At 39.3% G+C, this 14,198-nt stretch overlaps 1 protein-coding gene across 8 annotated transcripts in view; it reads right to left on the bottom strand.

The window, feature by feature from the left end:
- TENM2 (teneurin transmembrane protein 2) overlaps nt 1–14,198 on the bottom strand; it is a 1,389,831-nt gene that overhangs the window by 694,250 nt on the left and 681,383 nt on the right. For 2 of the 8 annotated variants that reach the window (XM_030825365.1, XM_030825360.1), the window contains exon 1: nt 1,558–1,923. The exons of 5 other annotated variants lie outside the window; for them this stretch is intronic. In XM_030825365.1, the coding sequence (XP_030681225.1) occupies nt 1,558–1,603 (46 nt within the window). In that variant the 5' untranslated portion in view covers nt 1,604–1,923. Of the gene's footprint in view, nt 1–1,557; nt 10,609–14,198 lie in introns of those variants that run through there. One more of the 8 variants, XM_030825356.1, reaches the window with a different exon arrangement.

Consider the following 14,198-nt stretch of genomic DNA (forward strand, 5'->3'; position numbering starts at 1 on the left):
ATAAAATCGGATTCATAGGCTGCACCCACAAGATGCCATTAGATGGTCTGGCAAACACGAGATACGCCAGGGTATGATATTGAGGAGCAAGTCTGATTTGGAAACTTGGGAAGAAAAAATCTTATCTCCAGACAAATACATAAAATATCCTCCCTTCCGTGGCCGCTGAAATCAACAATGCCATAGTAATGCAGTTCTTTCTAGGACCAAACCTGGTACAGGCACTGAAGTCACCCTTGTATATATCATTCCAGAGGAGCATTCTTTTAACTGAATTTTGTACTTTGAATATTCAGATTTTCTCATAAAAACATTTAAAAATGAATTTTAAACATTCTATGCTATCTTTTAGGTAAAAATCTTAGATATAATCTGGATTTCTGTTATCCTTAATTAGAAACTTGGCTAATTAGAGGTGGGCTTGGTTTTTTTTTTTTTTTTTTTTTTTTTGGCTTTCTCAAATCTCAGTTTATTCATTTCAGCAATACATTTTAGCAGCAGAAGCAATGAACACAGAATCAACAAAGACTGAGGTTAAAAACACATAATCAAAACTTTAAAACAAAAGAAGTAGCAACAAAAATCAAGTGCTGGGAGATCAGCCTGTATTGCATTTTGTGTTTGTTCAATGTTAAAATAGATATGAGCCTTTTAAGCTTCACCCCAAAGCTCTTTAAAGGAGAAATGCCATCAAATATAATCCACAACTCTCGTTCATAGCACACAAAAGGGACATATTTCTAAAAGCTACCTACAGTGAAAATCCATATGTATTCCACGTTTAGGATCCTGATGCAAAGTTCCGACTCGAGACTGGTAAATCAGCCCCTCCATTATTGAACCGCTTAGAATCCAGAAAGGTTTATCAAACAGCACCTCCAGAGTTAACTCCCATTTCAAACTGTCATAATTCAGTTTTCCTAATTATTTACCAGATCCCTTTCTACAACATGCCCTAACCTGATGTTTTAACTTCATATTTCATTTGGGACAACACTTAATCTCCATTTATGAAACATCAACCTGACACAGGTTAAGGAGATATAACAAGCGCTTCACCCACAAGATCCAAGCCAAACAAACCCCAGTAGCTCGACTTAAATAAACTCTACCCTTGCTTAAACCTCCAGTGAAAAATTATTATAACACATCAGAAGTTCAGTTAGAAGAAAAATTTCAAATGCCAGCTGTCTCCTAGGCTTTAAGTCCCGGAGTTCAAAAGCAGTATCAATTGGATTATTTTTCTTTCCGTTAGCTGTTTAGAATTTAACGTAATGCAAAGTGCTATTCTGATCAAAATCATCTTTCTCATCTCTCTCCTTAAATAAAACGGAGGAGAAATCATTCAGTATAAATGCATTTACTATACAAATCTATTTTCAATTGAATTTGCTGCATGCTCTAATTCATCAAAATTAATACAGGTACTTTCTATGTTAAACAAAAGGAAGCCGACTGAAAAATCGGCTTCTGCTGCGGATGCCTTTCTCAATTACAAAACGGTGAAAACAGAGATTTAACTAAGCCACTCGGTCAAACCCTCCGATCGGCGCTTACCTGCCTCAGCTGAAGGCTTCCTTCCCTTGTTAGCAGCGTGCAGCATCTCTAGCTCGCTCCAATCCTTACCACCGGTCTCAAATTACACTGCTAAGTCCACCCCCCGCCTTTTTTTTCTTTCTTTTTTTTTTCTTTTCTTTTTTTTTTCCAGCAAGAAAATGCTTATTGAAAGTGATTAGTTTTTGTTGTCCCTTTTAAGTCCCTCCTGCGGGAAGGAACAGGGGAGCAATGTGACGCCACCTTTTAATCTTTTGTAAGAGTGAAAAGGCAGAAAAGGAACGCTCGATCAAACTGAGCTGCATACATGCCTAAAACTCACAGGAGAGGCTGCTGCTGCCTGGCGAAAGCACCGCTAGGCTTGAGTGTAAGAACAGAGAAGAGAGGAGAGTCAATGAATTGTGACAACGTATGTGCATCAAAGGCAGGAGGAGAGAGAGAACAATGAGCGAGGGAAAGACAGCGAGGAGAGAGGGAGAGAAGCAGAGAGAGAAAGAGAGGGGGAGAGAGAGAGACAGAGAACATCAAGAAAAGATAGAGCGGGTTTCAGGCAAAGGATTCTCAGAATAAAGCCACAGTGCAGTGTCTGGCAGCTTCTGTTTTTATCTCAGCGAGCATGATACACTGCCTCTCTCATTTAGAAACACATTCGTGTATCTCCCAGGTTTGAAAACTGAGATAATCGCAGTGTGTCTCTGGTTTTGTCTGATTGGCATTTAACTGTGTGGTGTACCTGTGATTTTTTAGGATGCATTTATGTGCAATTTATTTCGCATATTTATTTATGTAGGCAAAAATGAAAGCTGCTAATTTCTACGGCAATTTGCAATGTAGTTTTACTGGCAGATGGAACTCTACTTATCATAACTGCTGACAAACTGCCATGGGTAAACAAAAGAAGAAACAAATGCTTCGTCTTGATAATTGTCTTAAAGAAAAAAAAAAGAGCCCACACCAAAATATTAGCACTACAAAACCTGTGTTTCCTAGTTCAAGTTTAAACGGTGTTTCTCTTCATTAGTTTTCATTAATAAAGGCAAAATAAAAGGGAGGGCATGGTGTCTGAAGGAAAGGTATTGGAAAAGAAGCTATTAGGAAAGTGAAAAACCCAAATTATTTCTGGTTTCCCTCCAAATGTGACAACAGGATTGCTTTCTTGAGTCCTGGAACAGAGTTTTTGAGTCACTATCGCTACAGACTTTTACTGCATCCTTCTCCCTTCCTGTACCATTTTAAAGTAGGTTCCATTTTTAACACCAAGTCGAAAAGAAATGATTTCCCAATCCAAATTCTTTCAAATGGTGTGTCACCAGCTTTGTTCCATTTCTACTCATCTCCCACCACATGGGGGCTAGGATTACACAGTTAAATTCCCTAAGTGACCTCTTTTATAAGAATGTAAATTGCTGGTTCCAAGGTCAACTATTTGGTATCAGTCATTGGTGAAAGTGACTGCTTACCTTTCATGGTAAGCAGAGCTAAAACAGTAGTAAGTGAACAGGAAGGAGATACCCAAGCTTTTGACTGGCCATCTCTTCGAAATTAAGCAATTCCAATATCTCAGAGTAAATTCTATGTGCCCTACTTATAACAATGATCATTTTAGAAACATAACAAATAGAAAAACCCAAGTACACAACCATTTCAACTATCTTATGTCCCAACAACATATCCCTGGACCCTAGGCATCTTGTCATTTGGAATTCCTATGTAAGCCACCAGATATAGAATGAGAAATGGTCCAAGGAGAATAACACTCTCTTCCCCCACACTGGCCACATTGCTGTGCCCAAAGAGGGATTGCTTAATCTTGTGAAACTCGAAGTGTCATACTCTTCATGGTTTGCCAACAGGAGGGTATGTTTTTCCCTTGGGCCCAAATAAAGAAGTAATCCCCACCTCCACCCTAATGTGCTTAGGATGAAACTCTACTTATCATTAAGGCAGAGCAGAGAATGGAGAACACACAGGGGCTGAACAGAAGGCAGCTGGCCAGAGAACAGAGAGTGCTCAGATGTAGAAGGGAAAAGGGAGCTGCAAGGCCTGGCTAGCAGGGAGGGAAGTGGTGACTGGGAAATCCGGAAATCTCTGCGGACATTTTGCAGAGTGTATTGGAAGCAGCCTCCTTTAAATGACATTATTGACACAGGTTCTATAGTTAAAATTTACTTTATACAAGGGAATAAATGGACTGAGAATTTTCTGCCAACAAAAATAAAGACCCAGTTACAAGGATGCAACTATTTTAGCACGCAACTATTTCAGCACAATAAAAACAGGGGAAGGGGCCCGAGGTTTATTGAACAGGATCTGCAAAACATTGTCAATGAAAGATAAAAAGAAATCTCCAAAGCAGACAAAAAGAGAGATTTTTTTAAAGCTACAAATGGCTATCAGTGCTGTTGTTTATTTTTACTGCCTCCTTAGTGAGGAGGTGGGTTCCCTGAGTGGATATCATTTGTAGTGGAGTGGATATATATGATTTAAGATACCTTGATTGGGGTGGGGGGCTAGGTGATTATACTGGGGTGACCAAGTCACATTAATATTTCTTACTGGAATGTAACTTTTATGTGACTTATTTCTCTGTGGGAGAGCTTTACATTCATATGCTTATATGACAGCATATGATACGGTAGTTAAGTGCTCAGTTTTTGGAACCAGGTTACCCTGCCTAAAGACTGAATCCCAGCTCCACTACCTACTGCTGTGTGACCTTGACTGAGTTATTTTGTCTCACTGTGGGGCTGTGTCCTCATCTTCAGATGGGTATAAGGCTACCTGCCTCATGGGCTGTCATTAAGAATCAATGATGCCTGTGCCGTGGTAGGTCCCGCTCCCAGCACATAGCAAGTGCATCAGTAAATGTGAAACTTCTATTGTTAGGAAACCCACTCAACAGCTTTTTAAAATTTTTAAAATGGATAACATGGACAATATTTCATCACCTCAAAATGGATGACTCATAAAGACTTCTTTCCACTCTGACCTTCTTTACAAGCTACAGTTCTTCAAACTCCCCTCTGGGTTTTTCCACTTGGATAATATGCTTAAAACTCAGTAAGTTCTACCACTCAATTCATGAACTCACCCTCGAAGCAAGCCCTTTCTCCAAATCTCCTCACCAGTGGAAAATGTAAAAATCCTTCGATCCATTCAGGGCTCAGTTCCTCCCCCACCACCATCATTCAATTACCAATAACTTAAATACCAACCCCATATCTCTTAAAGTTACTGTTTTCAGACCTCTGACATTTCTTGATTTGTGTGCTTTTGCCTGGACTGTTGCAATAATTCTTTAATGCAGCACTTCTTTAGGCTGTTTTATTTGTGCTGAAACACGTGAAGGGTGGTGAAATGCAGCACCCATTCCAGGGGGCATTCCTAGGGTTCTGGTAAAGACTGCACCAGAGAGCGCAACACCGCCTTTCCCCTTCTCAAGAATGCACTTGGAATCTGAATGAAAGGAGAATGACATTATTCTGCGTATGACCTTGACTCTGCCCTAATGTATAAACCAGCTGATGTTTGGCAAACTAATACTTTTCTATTAGTGCCTTGTTCGTTGTGACACTTCTCCCAACTGTCGTGACACAGCTATTGAAAACAGCCGTTTTAAGAGGTTTTTTTTTTTTCTTCTCCAATTCATCCTTCTCAAGCCAGAATAACCTTCTTAAAATGCCACTTTGAATGACATCCATTCCCAATAGTTATTGATTGGTCAATTGAAAGTCTGTTTTATTTCATTATCTTATGTATCGGCTTGCAAATCATCTAAGGTTCACAATTCCTTAGAGAATCAAGCGCAGATTTGTTTGCCTCAACTTCAATCGCCTCTGTGGTTTGACACCAACCTATCCATGTAAACACTGGTTCTATCCCTACTGCACAAGAGCTTACTGTACGCCCAGCCTGATGCATATGCATCCCTTTCAGATCCTCAAGTACATTATTCGTTCTCTTTAGAATGGCCTCTTCTCTTTTATATCAACATGTTTAACTCCAATCTTTTATCAGAGACCAGGACAGGTTACATGTCCTCCACAAGGGTATCCTTGACTTTCTTGGTTTACACTGATGAAACTGTTAATTCCCATAGCTATCACAGTGCTCTGGGATGTAGCATAATTAGGAGCTGGGCTTTGGGGTTAGTCCTAAGTCCAAATCCCCCCTGAAATTTGTTTCCTAATTGTGGAACATGGGTCAAATGCTTTTACTCTCTAAACCCTGCTCTCCTCATCTGTAAAATATTGTGAGAACTTAATAGCCAATCCATGTAAAGCTATTACCATAATAGCTAGTATATAGCTAACATCTACACAATAATGAAATCATTCATAGTAATGGGAATGCTTCTTAAATGACAGGGACTTATCATTGCCTCTAATTTCCAACCTTGCAACAATTCACCAAATGGCTGTTACTAGAACCATTTTACAGACAACAAAACCGAGATTTAGCAAAATTAACTTACCCGATGTCACACAAGGAGCAAATGGCAAAGCCAGGATATTAACCCTTGTCTTTCTACCTTCTAGTTATTTTTATCCATATCAGGCATTCAGACTTAGCTTATGCCATACTGGTTTATTATTACTTGGCTTTTCTGGTTTGTGCCCTGTTCTTCCATATATATTTAAATTAAATGAGAACAATATTCACATTTTAAACACTTTGCATCTTTAGTACCTCCCACAAATCTGTCTCGGTAAATATTTGTTGAGTGTTTGATCATCCATGCTCATGGGGATTAAGTTTTTAACCACATTTAAATTCAGCGACACTTTTTTTGGGGAAATGTTTTCATCACGTTTTCCACGAAAATCATCAAAATTATATAAAATAATATAAAAGACAAACATTACATATGAATGATGTAGCTATGGCTGCAGAGATAGAAACAAATGCAGTTCTCTGCAAAAAAAAAAAAAAAAAAAAAAGCTGTGGGAAGGTGATACTCATTGATTTGGGTCCTCATACTTGGCATTTACATTCTGCTTGAAGATGGGCCCCTCAGGCCACCCATTCCATGCACGGAAAAGGAAAAGTTATTAGCTGATAGTCATCCTTTTAAGGTTACACGGAAAGACAGAAATAACCACACAAATACCCACAGCGTTTAATCACCTTCCTTTCTTTTTAAGTAAATGCATTAATTATGTTCTCTTTTATTTTCTCTCTGGCTAAGTCTAAATAATACTAAAACAATCTGGAACAACATAAAAAATTCCATCAACCTATATGATGTTTTTCTGTGTACATGGTGATGAACAATATTGTTGAATTTTCAAAAAGTTGAATAAATGCTTTTATTTGAAATATATATTTATATACATACATGCACACACACCATAGTCTCTGCCTGTCTGTGCACAAATGAAAAGCAATAGAACTAACATAAGGAACTGCCTGTGCTCCCCATATTAGGATAATCAATGGTGTCACACACTTACTGTCTTGAAATATTTGCATAAACTTCATGAAGTAAGCGTATTTTTATTGTTGTTGTTGTTGTTGTTCACTGCTATATTCCTAGTAGCTAGACCGGTGCCTAACACATTGTGAGTGGTCAGTATATATGGGTCTGATACATGAATGAGCCATTCAATTTCGCCTTCATTCATCTATTTCTAGCAGTGTTTTAAAATCTGGTCGATACACCTCCAAACACATTTTGTACCCTGCTATCTCCCTATGTTTTCCTTTTGCATGGAATGATTTGTTAAATGTATGCTATCCTTTGTTCAAAATAAGATATTTCTCCATTCAAAAATATTTTTTCTACATTTTATTAGCTCACAGTAAATGCTCTTTTCTCCCATTTCTAAGCACCCATTGCTGAGAACATTTTAATACATATAATTTTCCCATTCATCCTGTCCTGCCTTTGGATATTTCATACTATTGGTGAACTGTTATTCTTCTAATATTACTAGATCTTTTTTATTCGATTTATATCTTACTTCATCACATAGATTTTAAGTATACTGAAGGTTACATGAGCAAAATTTTTTTTTGTATAATATATATTGCTATTCCTTTGAGTACTACCTTATAACTAGAATGCACTTATTAAAAAAGACATGTTGATTTGGCGGGCATGCAATTCTGATGGGCATGCAATTCTGTCACTCAGAAATTATGTGAAAGAGCTTATAATACAGTCCCTGGCCTTTTAAAAACTGTTGTTAAAACACAGCTAGTATAATGTAAAAGTGCACAATTTATTTGTAGCATTTTTACCCCTGAGGTTGTATGAAAAGCCATTTATTTACTTTGTTATGTATTTTTGTATGTGTGCACATGCTGTGCATCAACCAGTGTTCAAGTTGGTGTCAAAATTAGCTCATCCTAACAAATTGAGATTCTTGTGGTAGGAAGAATTAACAACTGCCCTCTGGAAGAATATCGTTTTCCCCAAATCATTTATACATTAGTTGGAAGTCAGTTTGTGTTGACCCATGGGCAGCTAATCCTCAGAGAGAGAGTTCTCAATTCTATAGGGTCTCTTCTAGGAGGTCATTTCAGGCCCAATTATACATCTCTCTCTTCTACGAGGTTTGTTTTTCCTTAGGGTGAATATGATATGAAAGAACATTGTGGAAGAAACCTCATCTTCATAAGCCTTTTACCTTGGACAAAAGGAGTTTTCTTAAGAAAGATTTTTCACCCTCATAATGCTTCCTTCTTGATTCACTAAAGATTCATGGTCCTGAAATTGCCTATATATTTTTTCCAAAAAGAAAAAGAAAGTCTCCAAAATAAGAAAAGAGCATAACCTTTGAAGTTTCAAAAAAGTCCTTAATGCATGTTTCTTATTTGTAAAGATGAGATAATTCGGGTCGATTTTTATATCCGTTTCCAAAAATGCAATGAGTATATAATGTGATTGAAGGTTTGTGATATAAATAGTTTTCTGAAATTAGTTTATTGGCTATTATAATTATATCAGATCTTATTTAGCCAATTAAAACAAATTATTTTGCTTATAAAATTGCTCACATTAATTACCATGTTCTGGCATTTTGGTTTTTGTCTGCTGAACGGAAGTCTGTCTTGTCTGTTTTCCATTTCTGTTTTGCATAGTAATTGGAACAACCCCTTAAGTGAAAACCAAAGTAGCGGAGCCACCTTATCATAAAGTAAAAATGGAAAGCAAATCAAGAGAGAACCTCAAATCTCTGCTTCCCATGGTGGACCGAATAGAGTTGGCCTCAATGAAACTCTAAGTAAGAATTTACGTTCCTCTCCATTGAGTTGAATACAGGCTTAGGTGGACTATTTGGTTCTTGTTACTGATGTTTCTCAATATGGAACGTTTGAAAGCATCCAACCAGAAGTTGCACAATGATCACAGCCTTGAACGTATTCATCAGAAAAATGCATTCACTGCTACAGGTTTTATTTTTACAGGAACCAGTGTGCTGCACTGTTTGCGAGTTTCTTCAATGCTCTTACCCATGACAATCACAAAAGCAATTCACAACCTTACTTATCAGATAGTTCTGTTTTACAATAATCTGGTTGCTATTTGTAAAATCCAGGATAAAACAGTGCAATTTCTGATGCTGAATATCAGAAAAGCTCTGGAAGCTGCTAGGAAGAGATATGCACTAAAATATGTAATGTGATGGAATTACAACAAACAGACAGTCTGGAGGGTGTACACTCTAGTGCATCTCAGAGTACGTGACATCTAATGGCGCTACTTTTAAGATTTGCAAAGAAATTCTGCATTTAAACAGCTCCCTTCCACTCACAGTTTTTCTTAGCTCCCCTATTTAACTCTTTCTTTAAAAAAAGAAAGAGAACTCTCTCAAAAAGAATGATCGACCAAAACAATCGCCAGTGAATAACTGTTTCCAGAACAAAATGAAAGTAGGGATCTCAATGAGATCATTTATGTCATGAGCTAGTTCCTAAATCTCTAGATGTACCATAAAAGCAAAAACATCTTTCTGATGAGAATTTAACTCACACAAAAATGTGGTGATTTTAACAGCTGACAAATCCCCTATAATAAGGGGCTTAAACAACAATAACAAACAAACCACTTTTCCAGTGATTAGTCTGTGCAGATGTCAAAGAAAAGTGCCATACACTCCCTTAAAGAATATAGACACCAGTTAAATCTTTTTGGGTGTTTTCATGACCATATATTAGTGTGAGAGCAAAATGGGAATAACATACACCACTGAGAGGCAGTATAGTGCAATAGATAAAGGGACTGTATTTCAATCCCTGATCTGTCACCATCTCAGCACATAGCATTAGCTACATCACTTTACCGCTATCTACCTCAACTTCTCCGTCTATGAAATGGGACCAGTATCTCCAAGTTTCTGATAATAAGATAAACAAAAAACATTAGCATATTTATAAAGGCAGATACCCCTGTCATTTCTTTGTGCAGTTAAATTCTACCAAAGCTAAATCTACTCCAAGAGGAAAAAGAATTGCATTCTGGAAGCTAAATGTTGTTCCGGAAGCCGCTGGGGCACCAATTAATAGAGTGATGTAATAAACCACTCAATAATCCTGCACTGGCTGAAAGAATTAATGCAGCTCACCTCTGTTGCTGTGAGTGCAATACCATGTACTCAGAGGGTGCTCGATAAATATTAGCTGATGATGATATTGATAGGGTGCCATGTAGTCACGGCACTAAGTGAATTGCTAAGTTTACAATTGTACAGAAAACTCATTGAATAATTATTGGCAATAAAAGAAACCTATCCCTGACCTCATTTACTTTATTATGACATCATCTTATGCATAATAAGACCATCACCAATCTCTGGAAGCTTAATAGCCTTGTCCTACTGACTCGAGACAATAAAAATAAGGTCATCCTGTAAAACATATTTAGAATTTGGGCACTTCTTAAAACTTTTATTGTTAGCACTCTGTTGCAGTCTATCATCATTTCTTTTCTGGATTTTGTAGCGCCTCCCAATTGCTTTCCACGATTTCTACTTTAGGCCCCTGTGGCAGTTCCTTACGCTGGGGATTCCTAATGTATCTTACCTTTGTGTATTCACAGTCTTGTACAGTTCTCTCTCACACTGACTCTGGGATTGGCCAGACTCTGGGATTGGCCATGACTTGCTTTGGCCAATAGGCCATTAACAAACATGATGCAAGAAAAGGCACAAGAAGTTCTTGAGCACAGGGGCTTGCCCTGCTGGAAGAATGCCATCCCCATGAAAGCAAGCCTTTTCTGGCCTCCTAGAAGATGAAAAACCAAGTGGAGGGAAAGGCTCAAATATTTCATGCAGTCCAGCCCCCATGAAATCCACCAGCTGGATGAAACTGTACAAGTGAGTACAGGCAAGTCCCCCAAAAGAACTGCCTGTTGGACACACCAGAATGTGAGAAACAATCATTTCCTCTTGTTTCAATCTGCCAAGTTCTGCTGCATTTGTTATCTAGTAATAAATTACTGATACATCCCCTGCTGATTATTTCCAACTCTGCTAATCAGAGTGATTCTTTTTACAATGTAAGCCAGATAATCTTACTCCTCCTCAAAGCCACCAATGAGCTCCTTATCTCAGAGGAGCCCAAGTCTTCCTAAAGACTTGACTTTCTAAAGACTTGACATGCTCTGCCCTTCCCTCAATTTATCTCATGTCAGCTCCACTAATCTCTCCCTTACTTTTCTCTTTTCAGCTGCATAGGCCTCTACCTCGAAGGTTCTTCTTCGTGAACATGGATTATTACTCTCACACTCTGTTTGGGTGTTTCCTCCAAAATCATTTTTTCTCAGCAGGGCTTGCCCTGATCAAACTGCATCAGCTCCTTGCCCCCAATTCTCCATCCTCCCTTTCTGCTCCTTTCCATTGCACTTAAGACTTCTAAATCACTATATGGTTTACTTATTTTGGTCACTGTCTGACTTGCTTTCTCAGAATGTAAGCTTCAAGAGGGTAAGAAGTTGTCTTTTTGGTCCCGACACTTAGAACGATGGCTGGTATATAGGATAGACTTAGTAAGTACAGTCGTGCACCAGTTAGCCATGGGGATACATTCTGAGACATGCATCCTTAGGCGATTTTGTCATTGTGCAAACATCATAGAGTGCACTTACACAAACCTAGATGGTAAACCCTACTTCACACCTAAGCTGTACGGCATAGCCTGTTGCTACCAGGCTTCAAACCGGTACAGCATGTTACTGTCCTGAATACTGTAGGCAATTAAAACACAATGATAAGTATTTTAATATCTTAACACATCTAACCATAGAAAAAGTACAGTAAAAATACTGTATAGAAGATAAAAACGGTTACACTATATAGGGCAGTTCTATTATAATCTTATGGGACCACTGTTGTATATGAGGTCTGTCCTTGACTGAAATGCTGTTATTTGGTGCATTACTGTATTTTCTAAATTATAAAATTAATCCTTCTGGTTAGGGTGCCCAGGGCTACAGATTGGGTTCTATATTTAATGGCAATGCTGAGATTGGGTAGACTCTGTAAGGACACGCAGTTGGTGCAACTTACAAAGATTTACGAGACATCACTTGGCAGAACACAGAAGTAGCCTTGTGGTCAAGGAGAAGAGAAGGTCGAGAAGGTTCTTTGGGAAGTATTTCATCAGGTCTTTTCACAGGTGGTGACAACCACAATCAAAAGCAAACAGAGGTGAGTACCCACCAGAATAGCCACCATGGAAAGGCTAAGGAGGAACCCAAGGGAAGAAAGGAGACTCTCCAAGCCTGCTTGAATTTAAAAGGCAAGCGGCACAGGGAGAAAGATGCCTCCAAAGGGTAAATCTGATCTTTTTGTGGAAGACAAAGTTTGTGATGTGCTTGCACCTTTTTCAGGAAAAGCCTAAAAACAAAGCCAAATATATCTGAGGCTTGGTCTTTTCGTGCTGATATCAGAGTTGAGGATGCACATTGAGCCAACATTGCTACAGTACCTAGGCATGTGCCCAGGGATGTGACACACTGGCATTTAGGCTCCATAAACATGTAGATCACAAGTCGTAGGCTTGCTTTTTCTCTTTCTTTTTTTGAGACAGAATTTCACTCTTGTCGCCCAGCCTGGAGTGCAGTGGCACGATCTCGGCTCACTGCAACCTCCGCCTCCCAGGTTCAAGCGATTCTCCTCCCTCAGCCTCCCGAGCAGTGGGACTACAGGCGCCTGCCAACACGCTTGGCTAAATTTTGTATTTTTGGTAGAGACAGGGTTTCACCATGTTGGCCAGGCTGGTCTTGAACTCCTGACCTCAGGTGATCCACCCACCTCAACCTCCCAAAGTGCTGGGATTACAGGCATGACTTGCCACCATTTTCTATTTGACTGATCACAAGGTTGGCCAAGCAGCAGTCACAGGCTTCCATTTGAATACTTCACATGCTGAGCTCTTCTCAGGAGAAAAGGTCCATCTTACAAACGCGCAGTCTGGGCTGGCAGCGCGGCCTCCAGCTCTCAGTTCAGGTGTGTGGACAATAATTTTACCTTAGTGCAGAACAGACGTGACCTGGGATGACTTCACTTCACCAACTCCATCTTTGTGCAAATCTTATCTGAAACCATCCATTTTCCTCCTTGCCCACACCTCATTCTCCCCATTGTTCGCAATTATTTATTATCTGGGTCCGTGATGGTATTGTTTCTAGCAGCCAGGCAAACTATTGTTAGGGGAAAAAAATGCCTCTTTGCCCAACTAGATTCTCTTGTGTGGGGAATAAAGGATGTTAGAGCTCTTAATATACAGCTCTCTATGTTCAATTTTCCTAAAAACGAAAATGGCCACAAAGCAAAGCATGCAGGAGACGTACGGATGGATGCTATCGCAGCCTCACGCTCCTGCTGACGGATGGTGTGCCCTGAATGACTGGGAGCACTCACTAACTCACTTGCCTTACCTCCTGCTTTCAGGGAAGCTGGCACAGCCATCCCTTCCGAGAGCGAATCCCTCCACGCTAACCATCTCTTTAACTGCCTCACTTAGTCATACCCGGCCTTTTCCAAAACCAAAGCACCAACAGGCACAGAGAATATCCCAGCCCAGCAAATGACGAAGCTGAAAGGTGGCGCTAGGACTCTGTCTCTCTGTCCCTCTTTTTAATTTTATGGTTCTAGTGTATACATGTTAGCATTTGATCCCACTTAAAATATTTACTTCATGATTTGTGGTAGGGGAAATGTCATTTAAAAAAATTCCTTTAGCTTAATTACAAAAGATGTAAATGTGGTCTCACTTGCAGAAAAAAGTTACTCTTAACAATGAGGTGTAAATTGGTGTCTGCTTAATCTGTTCACAGTAGGAATAAAGCCTAACACTCGCCTCCTCACCCTTATTTTTGCAGTAGTACCTGGGAAATTAATACCTTCTTGGGAGCTCTTGCAGCATCTCTGATTTTTTAAGGGAAAAACAACATAGACGTTTCATCTTGATCTTTCTACCAGCTGTAAGGACATTTATTTTGCTCCATTTGGGGCATCTATTTTGAACCGTGGACCACAGTTATATTGTCTGACTTCCGTCATGGGCAGCGAAAGTCCAGCCTTCTCTGGCTTCTCCTCCCCCTCTAACAATTATGGCCTCCTGCACATCCCAGAATGGAGTGAAATTAATAGGGGAACCAGAATGTTATTTATACAATGACCTTGGGCTCCTGGGGG

Source organism: Nomascus leucogenys, chromosome 2 (genome assembly GCF_006542625.1).
Source record: "Nomascus leucogenys isolate Asia chromosome 2, Asia_NLE_v1, whole genome shotgun sequence".
NCBI classification, from domain to species: domain Eukaryota; kingdom Metazoa; phylum Chordata; class Mammalia; order Primates; family Hylobatidae; genus Nomascus; species Nomascus leucogenys.